Source organism: Neomonachus schauinslandi, chromosome 6 (assembly GCF_002201575.2).
Source record: "Neomonachus schauinslandi chromosome 6, ASM220157v2, whole genome shotgun sequence".
Classification (NCBI taxonomy): domain Eukaryota; kingdom Metazoa; phylum Chordata; class Mammalia; order Carnivora; family Phocidae; genus Neomonachus; species Neomonachus schauinslandi.
The window spans coordinates 131,963,959-131,987,242 of record NC_058408.1 but is presented as its reverse complement, the minus strand read 5'-3'; the positions used below and the strand labels follow the sequence as shown (position 1 = coordinate 131,987,242).

Here is a 23,284-nt window from a genome sequence, read left to right as displayed (position 1 = left end):
CCATAATGAACAAAGCATCACTGTCCGCCTGCATTGGGTATGAAGTGGGAGCCAGAAATATATCTTCACTGTTGGAAACCTCTGAGCCTTTAACCCTGTTACCCCAGCCTAACCTAGCCTGTTCTGACTGCTGTACTTAAATTTTATATTTTGTGAAGAAGATACAGAAGAGAATTGGTGTTTTCCCCTATAGCAGGTCCCTCCCACTATGCCGTGCTGATGGGAGCTTTCCACGTGTTTTTCTTGTGTCCCCACTGTGTTTTTAACTGGTACTTGAAGGCAAGTGTGCGTTGCACTGGAATTCCAGGCCGAGTCCACCAATGGGCAGATACCAAGAATAATATGTTGTTTCTTTGGTCATGATTATTTAGGAAGAGAATAGAAAATGGACTGTGTGGGAGAGCAGCAGGAGAGGGATAACAGCACAAAGGGTACGTGCAGTTTGCTAAGACAACACACTTTCACTGGACAGAGAAAGAAAAATAAATATATTGAACTGGCTCCAACAAGTTCAGTGTCCCAGCAGTCACACATTACTCCACTTAGTCTCTATCATGCAAGGTTTTGTCCTTCCCATTTAGTCTGCAGCCACCTGCCCTACAGATTCCAGTTTATTCCACTCCTTTCATAGCCAAAGTCTCTCCCGATCAGTACAAATTATATTGACTGGTGAGCAGAATGTGGCGGTCCAGGGGAGAGGGTTGGCAGTTGCCTGTTGGCGCAGCTCGTACTGAGCAGCTGACCTGGGCCTGGTGTTACAAGTGCGCCTCACAGATGAATAAGAGGTGGCAGCATAATTAATGAAATGCTGCAGTGTTTTTTTTTTTGTTTTTTTTTTTAATTTCCTAAACCTGCCCAGCCAGCCCTCTTCCCATATATCTCTTGCTCTCTCTTTTTGTCAGCTGGTTCAAGGAAAATGTTTTTAATGAAAATGCCCCAGGATTAGGAGTCAAACAAAACTGAAGTCTGGTGTCAACTCTTCAAATATTAACTGGGTAAACTTAGGTATGTTCTGTAAGCTCCATGGTCCTTTCCATGGAGATACCAGCACTAATACCTAAGACATGCTATGTTAGAAAAATATTGAGAAATAGGCAACTTTGCCAATATAAAGGGTTCAATGCATATATATTATATATATGGTATATATACTTATGTATATTTCATATAAAATATATAACAAGTCATGATGTGATAGAAAAATACAGAATAAACAATTCTGCAAATGGCTTGGAAAACATTTAAAATTGTGAAAATCTGTCAACAATTTCATACTCATTTGAGTAGAGAATTACATGGTTCTAATTGAGATTACTCTTGTATGCAATGTACATTTCATTTGGTTTTGTTTCTGTGCATAATTTCTTTCCCATAGATACATGTTCTTTACCACATGTCCTTTGATGCAAGTTGAATACATGAAACATACTTTGTCCTACCAGATTATTTTGGCGTAGCCTGCTTAATTTTGTAAATGATACAGATAAATCCAGTGAAGCAATGTTATAAACCAAAACAAATCCAGGAAGTTAATTATTTTCACAAGGAACTCTCCTGGAGATTATAAATTAGAAATATGTTGTTCTGATGAACACTTTCTTCTGGTTTAGTTATTTATACCTCTCACCTGAGGAAAAAACATCCTCAGGAATAAGAAATAAATATCACTTCAGCTGGTTGAAAGAGAGAAGTCTTTCTCTTGCGAATACATATTTCCCTTTTGGCCACATGATGGACTCTGCAAAACAGGGCAATTCATTAATTACTTCTGACAAGTCTTTCCCATTTGAGTTAAAATATTCCTCTGAAAATATAAATATAGATATGTACACATATATATGCATATGTATGTAAATGTGTATATTTCACACATATATGATGTGTGTATGTATACAGACACACACATTTCTGGGTTTCATTAGCAAAAACCTTGCTGATTGACCTCTACTAAAAGTCCTGTCAGATTCCCATAAAGACCTTACCAAGTAAATTATAAGATAGAATAGGAACCCAAAATTCCAACACTTTAGAGATCACACAGGAAAAACATTCTGCACAGTCTGTGCTAGAAATCTGTTCCTATAAACCCGGAGCATTCCAGAAGATTCCTAGTGCCCAGGAAAAAGTAATAGCCTAATATAGAGGAGAAAGTTGTTTTCAACATAATTGTATCACAACCTTGTTTTTCTGCATGGTATGCCAAACGAAAGCATTTGAGATGCTGAGCTTGCACTGGATCCCAGGTGCTCAACTGCAGGTCACTGACAGTCATCCCAAGTTCCCGTTGTTAAGCAAACAAGTTCATCTGCAGGGCAGTTCAGTTCCATTACTCATAGGGGGGTCTGCCGGGGACTCTCTGCTTCAAAACAAAGCCATCAGGCTCTGCTTAATTGGTAAAAAGATCATTCAGAGGTGTCATTTTGGCAACTCGGTAGACTAAGTGAAACTGGACAAATTTTTATAAAAGGATAAAAAATGGTTGTCAGAAAGCATCTAACTAGGGGCCCCTGGGTGGCTCAGTCGTTAAGCGCCTGCCTTTGGCTCAGGTCATGATCCCAGGGTCCTGGGATCGAGCCCCGCATCAGGCTCCCTGCTCAGCGGGAAGCCTGCTTCTCCCTCTCCCACTCCGCCTGCTTGTGTTCCCCTTCTTGCTGTCTCTCTCTCTCTCTCTCAAATAAATAAAAAAATAAATCAATTTAAAAAAAAGAAAGCATCTAACTAGACTTAAATAGCTTATTAAATAAAATATTAAATTGATGATTAGACTGTTAAAAATAAAGTAAGGAGTCCAGATAAAAATAATAGGAGCGTGATTTTCCCTGATAGCTTTTCAGGAATTGTTCAGAAGGATAGGAAAATTGAGCTGGATTTTCTACTTTAAACAAGTGAACAGAACAGTTTCACCTTTTCTGTCAAACCTATCTTTATTCTGTTACTACCCAAACATGGTTCTTTGTCCTTTGTTGGGGTTCTGTATTTCATGGCCCAGAACCCCATAGATCTGCCCAGTACATGGGTGTCAGCCTGGGGAGTGTTTTAGCTAATGTCCATAAGCAGGAAACAAGGATCAGCCAATGCATCACTGAGATTGTGCTTACAGTTTGTTCCAACTGTATAGTTTATTATTGTAGTGGAACTATATTTACTGTTCAATAAATATTCATAAAGTATCTATTCTGTGAAAGCCACAGGGTACAGTTAGGGGAAGAGGAAGGAAGCACAGAAAGGAATAAGATGGAGTCTACTCTCAAGAAGTAAAATTAAGGGGCGCCTGGGTGGCTCAGCCGTTAAGCGTCTGCCTTCGGCTCAGGTAACGGTCCCAGGGTCCTGGGATCGAGCCCCGCATCGGGCTCCCTGCTCCGCGGGAAGCCCGCTTCTCCCTCTCCCACTCCCACTGCTTGTGTTCCCTCTCTCACTGCCTCTCTCTGTCAAATAAATAAATAAAATCTTTAAAAAAAAAAAAGTAAAATTAATGCATACAAATCTCACCAGAATGTATAAAGTGTACATAATTACTTCTTTTAAGTTTTTGTGTATAACAAATGCTCTTTCAAAAAACTGGGGGTGAATTTTCTAGGATAACACAGGATAACTTTTTAAGAGCAGAAATGTTTGTATTTACTAATAGTTTGTCCTATTTTGTAGCAATTAGGATGTAAGCTCGGGTCATGCTTTAAAAATCACTATGTGTGCGTATTCTGGAATAAAAACTCAAAATCATTCAAGACTCATTTATAGAATTCACAGGCATAACATTAGGACGCCTTGGTAACTACAGTAAATATTTCTCAGCACGTTTGTTTATTGTCGGCATGGCAATTTTGGAGGCACTCACTGTAACACTTCTCCTTTCAGATATCAGAACTGCTGATCCACAAGCTCAACCAAAACTCGGTGCACTTTGAGCTGAAGCCTGGGGTCCAAATCCTTGTCCACGCAGCCCACTTAACAGCAGGTCAGTTTCCAGGTCCGTGGCTGCCGGCTGGTGGCTCTAGCAAAGGGGGATCCCAATCCGCTTTTTTGGCATAGATGAAATGATGGCACTGCTAATGAGAAATAAGAGCACCAGTCTTTGGAGGTTCCCTTACTTGGCGTTTTTGCCCTAATGGGGACCCCTAAGACAGCAGAATAAAGAGACTTTCCTACTTAGTCACTGGCAAAAACTGTCAGGGAATCACTTAAATACATACTCCTCAAATGATGCCATGCTCCTTCTCAACAGAAGTCTTAAAAATAAAGTTAACCTTACAAATAACTTTTTTCCGATCTTTCTGCAAAACCTTATTTTCAGTTATTTATGTTATAAAGAATTTTCTTTAAGTTTTGGGATAATGAGTAGAAATAACTGGAACTTAGGCATTGCACAGGGCCATAACCAAGATAAACCCTGAGTGGGTCATGCATGATCTTAGTATCATTAAGCTTCTGTCTCTTCACCTGGAAAAGGGGGGGGGGGGGGGGGAATCCTCCTACTAAGGCTATGTAGAAATCTCAGTGATAACTCAGATAATTCCAAGTGTATAGAAATAGATATTATTGTGTTACATTAATAATAAATTAACAATATTTATTGAGTACTTATTTTTTCAGAGTATAATGCTGGTGCTGCATGGAATACAAAGGCTAACAGGAAATGGTCTTTAGCCTCAAAAACCATATAATCTGACTGTGGTGTGGCACAGTTGGATGGTAACAGTGTGGTGGTGTGATGAGGTGCAGGAAATGGGCAATGGCGGGATATTTCATGAGTAAAGTGAATAAATGCTTATATAGAGAGGTGATATACTTAAGCACTTAGACTTTGCAATTTTGCAGCCAGATCGTTGGTTTCAGTCTTAGCTCCCTCACTTACTTGCCATATAGACCTTGAGAAGAGACTTAACTTCTCGGAAGCTTTGAAATGGCACTAACACCGATGTCCATGGAATTGTGTGAGGATGAAGTTAATTCAGGCAATGCACTTAGAGTAGTTCCTGGCACATAGTAAACTATTTTTCCCTTCTTTTTTTTATTATTAACAATCAAAGTTGTATAGGAAATTTAAAGCAGAAAGGAACTGCGTGTATTCATAATGATACAGGAAAGCTTCATGGAGAAGATGGTCTTTGGGAAAAGATGGAAAGGATTAACCTCAAGAGACCATTCCAAGTACCAAAACCCCAAAGAAGGAGTGTGAAAGTCTCCAGAGCTTTGGGGATGCTGAATAAGTGGAAACAAAGAGCAGCAGTTCTCACTTCCATTCTTTGGATTTCTGGAGATTCCAGAGGTGTGCCTAAGTCTAGAGGAAGGCCAAGCAGTTTGGCTGCTAGCCTCTTTTCTGTTCAGATCATATATTGTTTTCTTTGTTTATTAAGGTTTCATGAAATATTTTGTTTAGAAAAACTCCCACTGCCTTAAAAATATATATATATATAAAAGTCACTGTTGTGAGCATGGGATATGGAAGAGGAGCATGGACGTATGCCAGGCTGCAGTTTGTACTTAACTTGGTGGGCTCTGGGAAGCCATCAAGATGTTTAAATGGAGGTGTGACTGATTCAGAGTATCCCTTGAAGAAGATGACTCTTAAGAGCAAGGAGGATTGAGGAGAGCTGGTTTTGTGTTCTCCAGCCTGCCATCCTAATTCATCCATTGAATAGGCATTTAGAGTGCCTGCGTACTCTGAGCCAAGCAATGTCCTCAGCATAGGATAGAGTCTGTGCCCTCATGAAGCTTCCATGCCTGGGGAAAGCCATGCAGGGAACAAATTAACAAATGCTATTTTCTGAATTGTATTGCTGATGAAAATGCCATGAAGAAATTGAGAAAATGTGAGAGTATAGAGAACAATTAAGCAAGACCTATGAGAAAAACCTTTAAGCCTGCTAAGGCATGAAAGAAAGCTGCCAAGTTATCTCAGGGCATTTGATGTTCTAGATTATGGTTTCCACTAAAAGGTTGACCTTTGGTTTTTGGTGAATGGTGGTGACACGTGGCAATTACACACGGCTCGTTGTACCAGAAAACAAAGTACAAAAATATCAGTTGTAGTCATCCTGATAGCCAAGCCACTGACAAAATTTTCACATGAGTGGCAAGTAACAACCTGAAATTGTTTTAAATAGATTTACTGATTAATTAGACAGCCTAGCCTGTTTAGGTGGCAGACTGAACCTTATCATCCTCTCCTATAATAGCTAGAGCTACTTGTTCTCTTTCAGTTTAGAGGTTAAAAACAGCTGAGCCTGATGTTCCATACTGAATTCTGGATTTGAAGGGAGGTGGCCAACTTAGCCCATCCCTTGTAGTGCAAAATTTGCTTTACAGTTGTGCAGCTTCTAAATGAACACTATCTTCAGGCAACAAATTTTGCTGTGGAGTAGCTTGATTTATTAGAAAAAAACTCCCTTACTGTTTACCAGGGGCCTCTATTGGAAAGGGGACCATCTAGGTTAAATTAGGCAGAGAACTAACCCCACTGCTCCAGCTCTGAAGGCCACCTGCGTTTCACACCTTTGCTTCCTCCCATACTCCCATACTTATCTTCCATCAGTTATTCTTCATGCCTGATTTTTATTTAACTGATTTTCATATCACACTCCAGAGATGGTTCAGAATATCTTGCTGAATTTGAAACCTAATTTCAAATGTTACTTAGGAAGTTTCCTATAATGGCAACTGGTAGAGCTGGGATCAGGCTAAAAAAAACAGGGATCAAAAAAGTGGTAATTAGGGGCGCCTGGGTGGCTCAGTTGGTTAGGCGACTGCCTTCGGCTCAGGTCATGATCCTGGAGTCCCGGGATCGAGTCCCGCATTGGGCTCCCTGCTCGGCAGGGAGTCTGCTTCTCCCTCTGACCCTCCTCCCTCTCATGCTCTCTGTCTCTCATTCTCTCTGTCTCAAATAAATAAATAAATAAAATCTTAAAAAAAAAAAAGTGGTAATTAGCTGAAACTGATTTAGCCAGGGCTTGGCCAGGGAAACGGATACAGCAAAGGCATGCAAAGGCATCCGTGTGGGATTCATCATTCCACATGGGAAAGAAAGTCCATTCCCAGTAACCATGAACAGTTAATACCACCAATGTAAGTTCCAGATGGCAAAGTTGGGAAGATCTGGAACTTCTCCAATTAATGTTCATGGTTCATTCCATCCCTGGGAACTTGGGGAACAGGACTCAGATCTCTGGGAAGAAGGGGTGGCCAAAAGGAAGGTCTGTTACTGGGAGCGCATGTAAACCCACTAAGATTTGAAGACTCCCCACAACATAGATCAGTATGATGCAAGATTATCAAGAGAGTAAAATTAAAAAGTAGTTTGAAGCAAAACCCCAGTGTTAGACTAAGCAATTGGGAGGAAGTGAGACAAGTCTTTGACTTCCAACCATTGTGGGTTGTTCAGGGTTCTTCTCTGTTAGATTGGACAGTAGGACCTTTTGGCAGGATAATTCCAAACCTTGACCAACTGGCATTATTGATCTTCCTATCATGACTGGCTCAGTGACTGCAGTAGATGTAGACTTATATGTGAATAATCAGCTCCAGTTTGAAGAGTAAAGGGAGAGGACATCAAGGGCTGACAGAATAATGGAATTGGAAACTTTGTCTGTGTTGAGTGTTGCCATGTTCCTCATAAAAGCGGTAAAATTGGCCCTACCCACAGGTGCAGCATCGCTCTCAGCCTGACTGTCACTACAAAAGACAAGGTTTATGTAAAGATGGGCACTCTTTGGTACCTCTGGTGAGGAAGTGAAGTATGTGAGGTATCTGTTTCCCTTAGAGCGCCCCTGAGTCGGCCCCGGCCATCTGATTGTTGTAAACTATTTGAACAGAGCAGTAGATTGTGTCTACCAAGACGCTAGAGTGAATTCTTTCACACTTAGAAAACGTGGCACACTGGGTGGGAGATCAGTGGATTGAGACACTTGCCACACTTTCTTTCATTAAGTTAAAATCGGCACATTCCTATTTGGCTGGCTAGGAAGAAAAGGATGAAGATAAGTGGGGAAAAGAGGAAACAGTGAGGAAGAGTATTTGATGCCGAAGTTCTACCTCACTCCCTTTCCCTTCTTTTCATCCCCCCTGCAGGTAGGAGGACATAAAAATTAAAAAAAAAAAAAAAAAGGAAAAAGGACGACGGTTTGCAACATTTCATGTCTCCTAAGCAGGATTGCTAATACCTTCCCAGGGACCATTACAGCACACTGCTACATTCCATTAATTGCCCGGCAGATGTTCATCAGCCTTCTTTTAAAAATGTTTGAGCCAGAGTGTGTTGCTAGTGAGAGAGGCAGTGTATAATTTGGTTTGTCTCCAAGGAAAAAGAGCTGTCTCCTTTCAGAAATTTACTGGCCTTGTTTTGTTTTTCAAATTCAGTTCCCTCTTTGCAGGTAAGCACTTCTAGGTCTGAATGTCATTAGAGACTGACTGGATTTAGGTTGTTCGCCCCATGTTCTACCTGGGAATTCATTAGCTTTGGTATCTACACTGAGCTCAACTTCTAACGCAGTCCTTGTTTTGTTCTTAGTGATTCCTGTGCTTCTCCCTTTCTCTTCAGTTCCTCTTGAGAGCTCAGCCACTCAACAACGTTGTTTCTGAAATTCTCTTTGTGGAAAAAAGGAATTTTAAATTACATGTGAACAGGGCGAGAATGAGAAGCTGTTAAGGAGAAGTTGAGGGAGGACTGTGACCAGCTGTAGCTGTTTTTGCCTTTTGGGACCTGAAAGCATCCGTCGTGTTTAGCGGACAAAGGCCATGATGTTACACAGCCCAGAGAGTGGGAAAAAGGGGTAGAAATCAATCAAGCTGGGTCCTAGACTAGAAATGCCGGTGTTTTGACTGTGTACCTTTGCTCATGCTGTTCCCAAGCGGAATATTCCTCCCCCATTCGCCACCTCTCTCCATCTCCTCTTTGTATTTTAAGGCTCAACTCAGTGCCAGCATTTCCATGGTGTCTTTCTAGAGACTTTACTAGAAAAAAGTACTTTTACTACTTTTACTTTTTTATCATCTCTCCCTTCTCTGAACTCACATGGATTTTTAAAACCTGTATTTGTCTGATGATGATGATGGTAACCATTGTACCTGGCAGAGAACTTGCACATATCAGGTGCTCAGTAACTATGGCTTTTATAAATAACTATATGTGTAATCAATTTATAACCACTAGAGATAGATTCAAAATCCCGTTCCCTCAGTTAACCTTTAGGTTCAGTTTATTCAATTGTGAACCTGCTCCATGACATGCTGCTTCTTACTAAACAACTGGTGAGGGGAGCCTTGCCTTCCTGTATTCAACAAGCATCTGAGGAAAATGCATCTCGGTGTTTTTCTTATGTCAGGTATCCCTTCAGGAAGTATTATAGTTGTTTATATACACATTGTGGGAAATGAGTAGATTGAAGAAAAATTAGAGTTCTGCGTCTCGGAACAAGAGAACCTAGAGACCAAGCGAGAAGGAGGGCTATTCCTGAAGGAGACTGCAGCAAGTCTGCATATCAGCATTTATTTCCCTGCCCTGGTCACTGGTAGGAGTGTTTCCCCACGTCGGAGAGCAGCCTCACTTCATGGCAGAGCTCAGGGTCAACACCTTAGATTGCACTCTCCTGACCTCATCAAACCAGACCTTCTTCACATCTTTTGCGGCATCTCCCTGGAACTCTCTCATCCATGCAAATTTTACGCTGGCCTTTGATTTTTTGTTTATTTATATTATTTTTATTTATCTATACTCTTCCACATTTTAAGAGCTGTGATGTCATCCTAGGGAGAGTTTTTCCAGTAAGACTCACAGGAAGACGTCAAATCTGATGCAGAGCATTTGATCTCTGTAGGTACTTATGGAAAAACAAAACCTAAGCTGTTAAGAAAATACCCTTCTAATGCCAGTAGTTTTCTCATTGCCCCAGTAACTTGGAATTTACTCAAGGGTGAGGTCCGTTTCAAATTTATCATCTATTCTTCACACGACTCTGTGCCTCACTTTGCAATTATGCCTTCAAAATTCTGTTCATCTGGGGATGTGAGGTGAGCTAGGACCCTCATTCACTCCACACTGGCTCGACCTGAGGCACGAAAATGATTTGCATGAAACTTTGCTAATTCTAAATAAAGAAGATGAAGAATATTCCATGCAGAAGGCTCAAGAAAGATGAGCCCTAATGTTGAATATGAGTTCACCAAATAAAGAGAAAATAAGCATGCTATGTTGAGGAGCTACGTTGAACAGAGGCAGATCTGTATGTGGTTTTTGTACAAAGTGATGCATAGTTTGACGTGGTTTGGTGTATCTAGATATATATCCTTAAATATTCCTAATTGGTGTATCTCCTGAAGGTGAAATTATGAGCAGAGGAAAGAGAGAGGGATAAATTCAGGGAAATCAAGTCTGCCATTATTTTAATACTCCATTTATATTATAAACTGCTATTCATCGTCCACGCAGACTAGTGAGACAACTCTCATTAATGCATCCTTGAAATTACAAAGTATGATGAATGTGGAAAAGGAAAGAAGGGGCAGATGGACAGATTTTTTAAATAATAAGTTTGGGCAGGGCACCTGGATGGCTCAGTCGGTTAAGTGTCTGCCTTCGGCTCGGGTCATGATCCCAGGGTCCTGGGATTGGGCCCCGCGTCAGGCTCCCTGCTCAGCGAGGAGTCTGCTTCTCTCTCCCTCTGCCGTTCCCTCTGCTTGTGCCTCTCTCTCAAATAAATAAATAAAATCTTTTAAAAATAGTAATAATAGGTTTGGGCAACAGTCAATAATCCTTTCTCTTTTTAACAAAGTATCTATGCATTTTACAAGACCTTTTCAACCCAAGAGGCAAGAGATGGTAATTTATCTGATAGAGATGGAGACCTAGAAGTAGGAGCCTCTTTTTTGGTTGCCACAGATTAGTGGTTCATGTTGGGTTTGATGTCATAAAGCATAGGAATGGAAAACCCCACCTCGAGGCTGGAAATAAGTTGAAACTCAGGTGAGCCCAGGAGCAGACTACATATTCAACTCAGAGCTTTGATTTACTACCTTTTAGCAGGTTCCTGGGTTGGAGGGGTCTGCTGACAGTGGATAGATCAAAGCCCTAATTGCTGGTACAAATCTTTCAAGCTACTTCACACTCTGTATCTTTGTTGCTGTGAGGACCCATGGTCATGAGTAAATTTGGTGATTATATTTGAGAGTGGGAGTGGCGGAAAGCAACTTAAAAATGTGTCATTCTTTCAAGGTAGAAGAGGTGAGGCTCTGCATGAGAATGGAAGTTACTCAGCTGACAAGCAAGGGATAACACTGACATCTTATTTGAGAACACAACACCTAACCCGATTGATTCACACTAAATTAACAAACAACAGCACTATGGGGATGATTTGCATTTCACAGGAGTGGTTTATTGGATAAATAAACTGAAATTGAGGTGGTAGGGGCTGCTCCACAGAGGACCTAGAAGAGCTAGAAGGGCTGAAACTGATCCTTCCCTCAAAACAGGTATGGTTGGAAAGACTCTGTACAATCCAGTGTAGACCATCCCAGCGATAAAGCAGCTGTTCTTGACCCGACTTTACATGGTGGTGACTTTGGCAGCTTCACAAAAATAGAGATTTTTCAGGACTCCCTGAACATACCCTGAATCCGAATCCCAAGGAGTGATACCTGAATATCTGCAATTTTAACAAGTTCCCCCAATGATGCAGATACAGCCACATCTGTCCCCAGGCTCACCAACCACTCCAGTAGAACATTGCACAGATACAACGCCATCTGCATAACAAGAGGAGGTGCATGCACGCATGTCTGTCACCAGCAATAAATCCAATTTACAGCTCAGAGCATCCACTAAAACAGAGGCATGCATTAAAAAAGAAGGGTCTGTGATATTAAGTGTAGGAGGAAATTAGTAATAAACATTAAAATCTAATTTTCCGCCTATCTGGAGCCAACCTAATTGGCAGAATGGGTAGATGACAGTGGGAGGAAGGGGGAAAAAATGGAACATGTCTCTGAATCTGAGATCTACTCTATCCATAATCTAGACAAATGGCAAAGGCCAGCCAAGAGCTGTGGCCGTGAGGCAGTTGAAAAATGATTAAAGTGTGAACTAGAATCTTAGTGGCAGATGTAATTGAATAGCCGTGAGTTTTATGAAAGTTGAACAAATTATATTATCTAGATGCTATTAATGTGCTAGTGTGAGCAGAAAATGATACATCTGCATCTCACTGTAGTTTTGCATGTGTTAGAGAATCAGGGTGCTCTTCAACCCTCGGCTTCTTCAGAGTTTTGGATACATATGATAAAAAAATGTGAAAGGTTAATATTTCTCAAAGGAAGAGCCTCAAATTGCAGGTTGAATTACAAAAAAATTAATACACAGTAACCTCCTACCCCCTCCTGTCTTGTCTAGCAGTCACCTGATTTAAGCTATTGGGTTTAAGAAAGCTGTCCTTTGTCAAGGGTATGTGTGGGTTTTTAATAAGACTGTTATCTTGTGTGATCTTGGCCCTCCATGGTTGCTGCTAACTGGTTCAATTTCTTTTTTCTTTTCTTTCTTTTTTTTTTTTTTTTTTTGGTGTAATAAAGAGATACTATCACAGAGATATTAGAGAATTAATATTTCCGGGCTTCAGTTGCTACCCTTGGATATGTTATGAGTAAATGTAGAAGGGGATGAGGAACCAGAATTTCAGCCTAGGTCAGGATACATCATGAATTCTGCCTGACAGTTTCACATTGAGAAAGATCCTTTCCACTTGAAGGCAGAATTAGCATTAGTCGAGAAGCTTTAGAAAATACAGTATAATCTAAGCCATATCATTATGGATGCAGATGCCACATTGTGGAGTTGTGGGGCTCTGAACTGTAAAGTGAAATAAATTGTTGCAATAACATTTTCCATTTAGGGATGAAATTAATACTAGTGAAATTCTTCCACAGCCAATAGATTCATCTGTCCCTTTAGTCTCTGGTTGCCTTGTTATCTACACAGTTACCATTTATAAGTCTTTGTGAATAAAGTCATCCTAGTAGTATTTTTCCTTTCTTCTTCTTTTTTGCCCCAGATAAGTGTGTATATATATATATATATATTTTTTTTTTTTTTTTCCTCTGCAAATATTTAGGCTGTTTCACATCATGTGGATCCATTGGCTTCTGACAACTACTAAGCCATTATGGTGTTAATGGCAAGTAAGAACAGATGCCAAGATATCTAAACATACCCCTTTCCCCAATGCAGTTACATAATGTGATACTTTCATAAATATACCAGGGGCCAGGACTGAGGTTGCTCTTTAGCTTCTAATAGATTCTTTCTTCATCGTTTTTTTCTAAGATTTTTCTGGGCCCATAAAGAAGCCTTAAATATCTACATGGTAACTGGCCTGAGTTGGCCCAGCATGAGGTGTATCTAGAAACTCTTGGGTGAAAAATGGTCAAGGGGGAGTGATCAGATGAACCATTCAGAGACAGGGTACAAACATGCATCACGTTGGACATAGGTAGAAGTAATAAGTAGTTAGGATGCACCAGATACAGTTCCCCAAGGGGAATGCAAGGCACATAGTCCAGAGAAATTGGCAGGAAACAGAAGGCAGGAGAACACATGTAAAAGACAAAGAAGACACAGGAACCTAGGTCAAGCTACTTTTTAGACACTAAGTTTCGTATATCTAGAGTGACGGAGGACTGTTCTGGATTATATCTATAGTGTGTGCATAAACTTTAATTGCATTCCTTTTCATTAGTAAAGTGTTCTGGTTTAGAAGAGAATAGTTAGGATTATCTTACTTATACCCTGCCTCCCTGCCAGTGGGGGCAGAGGTCCATAGCAAGAAGTGAGGAGGCAGAGGTCCATAGCAAGAAGTGAGTAATGTAGAGCCCAAACATAGAATTGCTAATTGGATATTTAAACAGTTGAAAGAGAAGAGTTTTGAATAGAGAAGGTATTAGTAAGCTATTGCTGTGTAACAAAGACTACCCAGAAATTCACTGGCTTAACGGTGAGCATTCATTATTGCTGTTGAGTCTATGGATCAATTGGATGGTCCTGGTTCTATCTGTGCTCATTGTGTGTCTGCAATCAGCTATGGGTCTTTGAGTAGGGAGTTCTACTGGTCTTACCTGGGCTGCCCCAGGTGTTGGGCATCTGCTGGCTCTAGGCTGCTCTAGAACAGCCTTGATTAGGATAATTAAGTTCTCCTCCACATGGTCTGTCATGCTTGATCAGGCTACTCTGGATGTGTTCATACATGACAATGACAGGATTCCGAGAGAGCAAAAGTGCAGAGGCCTTGAAGCTCACAACTGGCACACCCTCATTCTCATGTCATTCCATGGCCACATGATGTTGTCGCCCTACCCCAGATTCAAGGGATGAGGAAACAGATTTCACTTGGTGGTACGAAAAGCTTCAAACTCAAATTGTAGAAGGCTTGGACATAGATGGAGGTAGAGAATTGATCCAGCAATACAATCAATCTCCACAAGGCTGAGCACTCTCGTAGGGGAGACTTGAGTGCTTTTAGGAAGTCTAGCAGGGTCTCCTGAAGTCATAACCAGATTAAGCTACTATGAGTAATCAAAGGGTGTGTTTTTTGTTTTGTTTTATTTTTAGTGACCCAGAGAATATAAAGGTCAGCCACACTCTAAAGATAAGGACTGGATGTTTTAGGAATGGTCGTAGGTGGGATCTAACATGCAGTGCTCTCAAACGGGTATGCAGAACAATGACATTTGTAGTGTGTTACATGTCCAGATTTCTGGGACTGATTCTTAGAGACGTAGTTTTTTTTTTTTCCCTCAAGTTAAGCCTAAGAGACTGCATTTTCACACATTCTCAGGTGATTCTGATTCAGGTAGTCTGCAAACTTCTACTTTAAGAACACTTTCCAAAGTAAGCAGGATGTCTTGTTGACTTTCAACCCTAGAAAACCAAAATGCATCTTTCTCTTCCTGTCTGTCAATTACAGTGATAAGTTTGGTCTTTGAGGTACCCAGAGTTATCATTACTTGGCCAAGTGACCTAAACTCCATGACTGGATGTTCTTGAAGACTCATCTTCAGTTTAAAACTAGCAGCACTGCTTTATTCGTCATTAGAGCTTCCTTGGAGTTCTCACACTGTCTGGCTGTTAAGCCTCTGGATCATGGCTTTATCCCAACAGGGTATGGCAGGCCTTAAGACTGTCATAATTGGGTTTGGATATGAACTGACAGAAAGGCCTGTTGGCCAAGAAAGAGTGCTTTTTACTGTAAATGAAAACCTTTTGCTCTTTCTGTTTTCTTTTCTTTTTTTGTTTAAGATGTTATTTATCTATTTATTTATTTGAGACAGAGAGAGAGGTGGGGGGAGGGCCAGAGGGAGAGAGAAGCAGACTCCCCACTGAGCAGGGAGCCCGATGTGGGGCTCCATCCCAGGACCCGGAGATCATGACCTGAGCTGAAGGCAGACACTTAACCGACTCAGCCACCCAGGCGCCCCACTCTTTCTGTTTTCTAAATAAATTCTGTTTGTGCCATTCCCATATCACTTTAATTTCTGGAAAGAGATTTCAGACCACATGGATTTTGTGATATTCCAGGCATGTAACTGAAGCCCAGTATAGTTGTGCTTTGGAGGCTGTAGTCAAAAAGAAATTCAAGATTTGGCAAACTTGCTTTTGTAAGTTCTTTGACCTCACTAACTTCTGGATTAGAAATGTAGAAATGAATTAGAAATGTAGTTCAGGGTTTCAGAGTACTAGTGCAGGTAGAAATTCTCCAAGAAAGTCCCTTTGCTCGAATGAGAGTGAATACAAAGAGCACGGTTTCACCAGCCGATGCCACCTTATTGTTGACTTTACAACTTGGAAATAAACCAAACAAAGGGGCAAGGCTGCAGCAAAGGGGAAAGTGGTACCCAGGGTAAAGCTTTTCCTCAAGCATGTTGTGTGGGACCTTGGTCTGGAAAGGGGCTGTGGCCATATATGGCAAACACTATGGTAGAGTTAAATGAATTTCTTTCCTGCAGGACTGCTGTGAACTTTTTTTTTTTTTTTAAGATGTATTTATTTATTTTAGAGGCAGGGGAAGAGCAGTGTAAAAGGGAGAGAGAGAATCCCAAGCAGGCTCAACACCCAGTGCAGAGCCCGAGGGAAGGCTTGATCCCACAACCCTGAGATCATGACGTGAGCTGAAACTAAGAGTCAGACACCCAGCCGACTGAGCCACCCAGGTGCCCAAGGACTGCTGTGAACACTCAGTTACTGATGAGCATTGCAAATCTCCAAGATGGGGAATACTGTATATACCATTTCCCCAAATTATCTAACCATGGAACCCTTTTGTTATCTTTTGGGGCTTGTTTTCTGTAGAATATGATAGCAATGATATGACAGTGTTAAAAATACTGAGCATGTCCTATGTGCTGGACACTATGCCAAGTGCTATAAAGATCCCATCTTGTTTTATTCTCACAACTTTCCAGAACAAGCACTTAGTGTTACCTCCATTATGCAGATGAGGAACCTGAGGTTCAGGTTAAGTCACTTAAGTCCCACAAGTGGCAGACTCAGAATCTGATTCTCAAAAGGGACCGTATCAATTTCTTGACCCCAGTCATGGAGTTCTGAGATTGCTCTCATGTGCACAGGCTGTGAGCATTTATTTATATATTCCAGTCACTTGAATTTCACAGGAAGACTGTTGTCCTTACTGTAAGCACTGCTGTTGTTATAATCAACCTGGGTCCTCATGAATAGAACATGATAATTCAGTGCATTTCTGAGTCCTCCCAGGATTTCAGAAACAGTGTGTGCCCGCACCCACACTTAGAAATGTGAAGTTAGTGGCACCTGGGTCGTTCAGTCGGTTAAGTGTCCGACTCTTGATTTGGGCTCAGGTCATGCTCTCAGGGTCGTAAGGATCGATCCCCACATCGGGCTCTGCGCTGGGCATGGAGCCTGCTTAAGATTCTCTCTCTCCACCCCTCCCCCACTCCCTCTCTTAAAAAAAAAAAAAGAAGAAGAAAGAAAGGTGGAGTCACCTACAGTAGGGTCCTATCCATGCTTTACTCTGTGTGGATAAGGACAAATAAACTGCTCAGCATTTTCCTTCACGCTTCTACCTCGTTTAGGCTGCAACTGGAGAGGGATTAATTTATGCTAATTCCACACAACCAGCTAAAGCCCATTTATCACAAGTTTCCATCCTCAGCAGAATACACTCAAACGCACATAAGCGTCAGGCACACGAAGGTAAGGCAGCCGCCTCTGTGAGCAGTGGTAACAGGCCCGCTTACATTCAGGGCAGGTCAGCGAGCAGCTCAGCAGCGGAACACACGGGGCAGTGGCGTCCAATCTCCGCCTGCTTGGCCCGCCGGCCCGCCTCTGAGACTAAGAGGTGCAGAGATGGGGGAGCAGAGAGCCGCGCTTTAGGTCTCAGAACACAGAAGCTCCTTTTCCCAAAATACTATGCTAATTACTTACCAGTGCTAATGCCCTTGTGTACGAATGATGTTTTAAGTAGGAATGATTTAGAATTGAATGATAGAAACTTGTGATGTGGAGAAAGAGGATGAGGAAGGGAAGAGAAGAGAAATGTGTGTGTGTGTGTGTGTGTTTGCTTTCTCTTTTAGCAAGAGCCTGGCCAAAGCAATTTCCTCTCTTTAGTTTTCCATTTATTTCAAATGCCAACCCTTTCAAGCAGGCTTAGTATCCCTCTTGGTTACTCCATAGCACTGCTCTCTGCTTATTCTGACAAAGCAGGCCACTAGGAATTACAAGTTTAGCTAATAAAGCTAAGCCGCCTCTAACCATCCTAACCAGAGGGGCCCGTCCCTGAATCTGCCTTTGTTCCCTGCCAAACTAAGGGTTTGCATTAGAAGATTAACTATAAATTAGCTTCCCATTTTTATTTCCTTGAGTGTGATAACAGTATTGTGATAATGTCAAGAGAGAGAAGGACCTTATCTTTTAGAGTTACAGATGGAATTACAGGATGGCTAGGATTTGCTTCAGAATAATCCAACAGTTGGGGTTGTGAGGACTGGTGGGGGAAAAAATAAAACAATTTTTTTTTTTAAGATTTTATTTATTTGCGAGAGAGAGAATGAGAGACAGAGAGCATGAGAGGGAGGAGGGTCAGAGAGAGAAGCAGACTCCCTGCTGAACAGGGAGCCCGATGCGGGACTCGATCCCGGGACTCCAGGATCATGACCTGAGCCGAAAGCAGTCGCTTAACCAACTGAGCCACCCAGGCGCCCCCAAAATAAAACAGTATTGTCTGCGGGTTGATGTTTGTTGAAGCCGGGTGCTGGGTACATTTCTTTACGCACATGTACCGTACACACATATGCGTATGTATGTACACACACGTGTCGCCCAAGTGTAAGAGAGCATGCTTTATGATTCTAACTGGTCCTTTTAAGACTTGATAATATTTAATTTGCTTCTCGCACTGTAGTTTTAGCCCTAATCCCCACTCTCAGAAATATGTTTTTAAATTTCCAGTATCTTCCACTGAAATTAGCTCCGTGTGTGTGTTTTTGGTAGGACTCAGGTTCAAATCTTTGTTCTTCCACTTCCTAGTTTCAAGTCCTTTGGAAGGACATTAACCAGTGAGAGCCTCACTGTTTTTATCTCTTCAGCGGAGGTCACAGCCCTGCCTTCCATTTGTGGAAATCAGTTGCGATAATGTCTATGAAAAATGGAAGGTGTCCCCTTCCCCGGTGACATCCTACCAATTGCAGTGTGAGTTCTGAAGGTTTTCTGGACTCCTTTGCTAATGGCACTGTGTTTGCCTAAGTAAATGAAAGACACTTTTATTTTTCTCATTTTGACCCGGAAGCACGGGAGCCTTGGGTGTCTCCTTACGGACTCCTCACACACAGACTCACCCATGGGCCCTGCAAGGCATAAGCGCTGCTTGACGTAGGAGAGAGAATCACAGGGGTTGATTGATTTCCCTGCTTCCTAAAAGCTGATTCTACTAAAACAACTAAACCTGTTTTCTGAGAAACAAGGTTTGACCTGTTTCCCAGCAAAACTATTTGGTATCTGGAACATGCTCTCCAGTTGCGTCGAGTGGCTGGAACATAACCTGACAGTAACCAGACAGAGCGGAAAGAGCCTCGAGTCTTGCTGGAGTCCTTCAGTATACCGGGGTCTCTTCTTGAACTTTTGCACCCAGGTGACCAGAACGTTGCCTTCTGGGCTCTCAACAGAGAAAGCCACAGAAAATGGTGCTTGAAAGTCACCTATATTTCTGAGTATCAGACTTGACTTAAATGATGGAAGGTAAAGTACAGCATCCGGGCCTTCCAAGGTGTACACGTGGCGTGTCTTTTATGCATGAGCGATGCTATTTTTACAACACATCAGTTTTTTGAGAGGGTGAAAGTTAATTGCAAACAAAGTCCTTAAAGCATGACAGAGTTGATCCTAAGATTGCAGAGGATCTGGAGGTGGAGAGAGATGCTCCCGAGAGCTGCGGTCTAAGGGTAAACTCAGGGAGGAGAATCTGTTATGGATGCAAAGAGAACTCCATGCATCCTGGTGCCTCTTGGCACGAGCTGCTCTCAGGGTTTTGGGAAGTCGTCGAGACAACATCGGGTCGCACACCCCTCTGCTTGCACCACAGCGGCTGCTCTTGTAAAATAGTCACTTAGCCGTCAGCTTCCTGTGTGCCGAAAAGATAAGTGTGCTCCATGACCCTACAGCCCTTTGTCTCACATGACCCTTGCAGGGACAGGAGTGAGAGATAGCAGATCATTCGTAAGAATATTCCTGTTGCTTTTTCTGGTGATGTGCGTTGCTTAGTGTGAGAAAAGCTTGCACTCAAAGTATAGGAAAAATTAATAATTACAGTCTGATAAATATTGATCAAATAGAATAGCAGCAACAATAGTAAGACAGGCTGATACTTAAGGAAGACTTCCTGTGTGTCCCCCTCTGTTATCAGTGCTTTATGTATGTGGACTCACCTGGTCCTCACACAAACCCCATGAGATATGCACTATTATTCTCTCACCACGTAAGCCCATTAAGGTGAAATCACTTGCCTAGGATCACAGGGCCCGTGCATGCTAGCGCAGGCCTGGAATCTGAGCAGTCTGGCTCCAGGGCCCCACCGCACTTCCCGAATAGGCCAGCTGGAATGGTCTGGGGGCGGGGGCAGGCTCAGATGCCCCCCACCCACGCCAGCCATGTGACACGGATCTGTGCGTAGGCCCCCCGTGGTTTCCTGGGACTCACCGTGCCTCTGTGTGAATGAAGAGCGTCAGCATCTTACGGAGTCAGGCATGCCCGCGTCTCCGCCCATGACCGTGCCTTGTGTTCTTCCCTAGCCCCGCTGGTGGACCTCACTCCAACCCACAGTGGATCCGCCATGCTGATGCTGCTCTCGGTGCTGTTTGTAGGGCTGGCCGTGTTCGTCATCTACAAGTTTAAAAGGTATGTGGCCCTCCGTCCACATCTCCCCTCCCCCTTCCTTCTCCCTGACAGGTGTGGAAGCACATGTTGCCATGATGTGTGTCTCCCATGCATAGCAATGATGCTGTCTGTTAATGTTTTAGGAAGATCCCGGGGATTAATGTTTATGCCCAGATGCAGAATGAGAAAGAACGAGAGATGGTCAGTCGGGTCAGTCACACTGAAAGCAGGGCCCATATCCCTCAGACTGAACTAAGGCGGCCTGGCCAACTGATAGATGAGAAGGTGGAATGCCAGCTCATAGGTAAATGATTCCCAGTAGCCATCAGCTGCTCAGCCTGGTAGTCGACGGCTGACTCTGTCTAACCCCTTTCTGGCTTGACGTAACCACTTTCTCCTGCTCTAACATTGCTGAGAGAAACAGCTAAGATGTCTCTTTCCCTGCTTCCTTCCATTGGAATGAGTCGGGGGAAAAAGCCTTCTTGCTCCTATGTAGTGTTTTTTTCTCTCTCGTGACTTTATTCCTCCTCTTGCAAAATCCCTTGCTCTAAAATACGGGGCTTCAGAATGTTCATGGGCAAAAGAGCAGAGTGTTGTCTCTAACAATGTGCAAGGAGGAGGCCTCAGAGGCTGGATCTGGTGATGTGGAGGGCCAGGCAGGGTAGGGAATGACAGGGTAGGACAGAGCCGCCTGGACTCGAGACAACTCCTTGGAGGGCAAATTGCTCCAGAATGCTTATAGAGAAGTGACCTCATGAGACAGAATAGAGGAGGGCCAAGCTGATTACCCTGGGATTTTTTTTTTTAATTAGCAGGAATCTTAAAACTGCCCCCCACCCCCAACCCCCCAGGAAACATGGAACCTGAGAATTTTGAGGACAAGAGGCAGAAAGTTTGCAGAACATCCCAGGAGTGAGGTTTCCTGAGAGAGACCCCTGGAGGGTTAGCTTGTTACAGAGCTGATGGGCAGATTTCTTCCTCCTCTTTACCTGCCCCCTAGCAGAGGTCTTACAGTGGACCTTACCATGTATCAGTAGAGCGCTCTCTCTCCCTGCCTGCGAAGTAAGCTGGGGATCCAACCACTAGGTCTAGAGTCTCAGGCGTAATTGCTAAGTCCTACTCTCTATGGCGGAGGAGAATTTCCAGGGAGTTAGACAAACCCGTGGAGCTCCCATTGTGATCCATGGCTGGCCTTGTTTCCTCCTATCTGTTGGTGTCGGGACTTGAAGCTGTAATGTTGCCACCTCAAATCCTGCATTGCTGACCAAGACGGAGACATTACTAGATAACCATCCGTGCCTCACTCTAATGTCAGAATACCAAACCTTCTAGAAGGCCGCTACCTAAGATTTTTAATCTGTTACTTAGAAAGGGAAAGGAGCACCTAAATGGAAACACAAGCCTCTCTTTAAGCGGATGTGGAAGAGTTCTGTGATGGTAATGGGTGAGATTTCAGTGCAGGGCTTGGCTTGTCTTGGACGTGATAATACCAGCTGGAGCCACATCTGGGGTCCAGTGTTCACAGCGTGCTGGCTTTTATTTGGGGAGACAGGGTGATAAATGTGTAATTGCTTTAGGTTCAAAAGAAAATCTAGGCTTTTCTGTCTTCAAGTCCAGAGAAGCGTTCACCCTATTTACTTCTGAAGCTTCTAAGTGAATTTTTGTGGGTCATTTGATTTTCAATCCCATTTCCACGGGGTATGAAGTGCAGCGCTGTTGACTTTATTAAAGTAGCAATCCCTCCTTCACCAAGAGCATCCGGCAGCACATTGCACAGTCTCTGACATCTTTCCGTTGTCAGTGTCATTAAATGAGTAAGTGTTACACGTTTTCTCTTAGGAGAGTAGCTTTACCCTCCCCTCCCTCCCCTTCTACTCAACCTGGTGACTCATCTCTCCGATTGCAAAGAGCAAGACACGCCACTCCACCTTCAACGCCAAAGCGGGGATCTGCTGGGGCACAATTTGCAATTTAAGGAAAACCCCCAAAGGCTACAGGCGACCTGCTGATCAGGAAAGAATTTCGCTCTTGTCAAGTGCACCATCCTTCATGACCACTAACTTGATGTTTTTGTTTTTGTTTTTTTTTTCTCTTTCCTTTGTTGTTCTGTTTCCTATTTTGCCAGGAAGTATTTCCATAGTTGCTGAGAATCAAAGCACAAAAGAGATCCCTACCTATGTAAATGTTTGAATGGAGGACGCCAGTAAAAACAAAAACAAACAAACAAATAAAATAAAAAACGATCAAAATCCAAACAGACAGACAAACAAACAAACACTCACTGCATCGGGACTTTTTAATTCTTCAGACACAGACAACAAGGGTTTTTAGCTTTAAGCCTGTGCATGTGGACAATACCTTGAACATGCTTGGAGGGGCAGTGTGCTGGTGCTCTATTTTAATGGAAAAACACTCCCCTCCCCCTTTCCTCTTCTCTCTCTTTTTTCTGATCCGTCGTGTTTGTAGAAAATTCATAACATATAGAGGCCAAGGAAATCTGCATGTGTTTTTGGAAATATTCTTGGCTCTCGACTTAACAGCTATTTTAGCCCTAGAGGCTGATGGGGGGCATTAGCCGCCCCAGCGCCTTTCATAAGACACAAAGACATGCACAGGAGTGTGAAACCCTGAGCTGTTTCTCTGTCCCAGTTTCTTTTCTAAGTTATCTCTGGTAGCTCTGGTGGCCAGCCATGGCCACGGGACTGCTTGCGTTCTTGCATTCTGTGCAGCCACAGGGACGAAGGAGCGAGGTGAAGTTCCACATACGCGGGCAGACTAGGGAAGGCAGGGAGTGGGGGCAAGCATGTCAGAAGTGGATCTCTGTTTCCTGTTCACCTCTTCCCGTCGCCAAGGCTTTCCCTTGTAGCTTTCTTACTCCTGTCCCCCAACTTACGTAGAAGAGAG

The 23,284-nt window shown here is 42.8% G+C and overlaps 1 protein-coding gene across 4 annotated transcripts in view; it reads left to right on the top strand.

Moving 5' to 3' along the window:
- The window catches only part of SORCS1 (sortilin related VPS10 domain containing receptor 1), a 510,277-nt gene extending 487,707 nt beyond the window's left edge, over positions 1 to 22,570 (top strand). Inside the window, exons 24-27 of one of the 4 annotated variants that reach the window (XM_021699529.1) lie at positions 3,856 to 3,955; positions 20,296 to 20,401; positions 20,524 to 20,684; positions 22,506 to 22,570. In XM_021699529.1, the coding sequence (XP_021555204.1) occupies positions 3,856 to 3,955; positions 20,296 to 20,401; positions 20,524 to 20,684; positions 22,506 to 22,570 (432 nt within the window). Of the gene's footprint in view, positions 1 to 3,855; positions 3,956 to 20,295; positions 20,402 to 20,523; positions 20,693 to 22,219; positions 22,356 to 22,505 lie in introns of those variants that run through there. The other 3 variants (XM_021699531.1, XM_021699532.1, XM_021699530.1) reach the window with 3 other exon arrangements.
- The last annotated feature ends 714 nt before the right edge of the window (positions 22,571 to 23,284 follow it).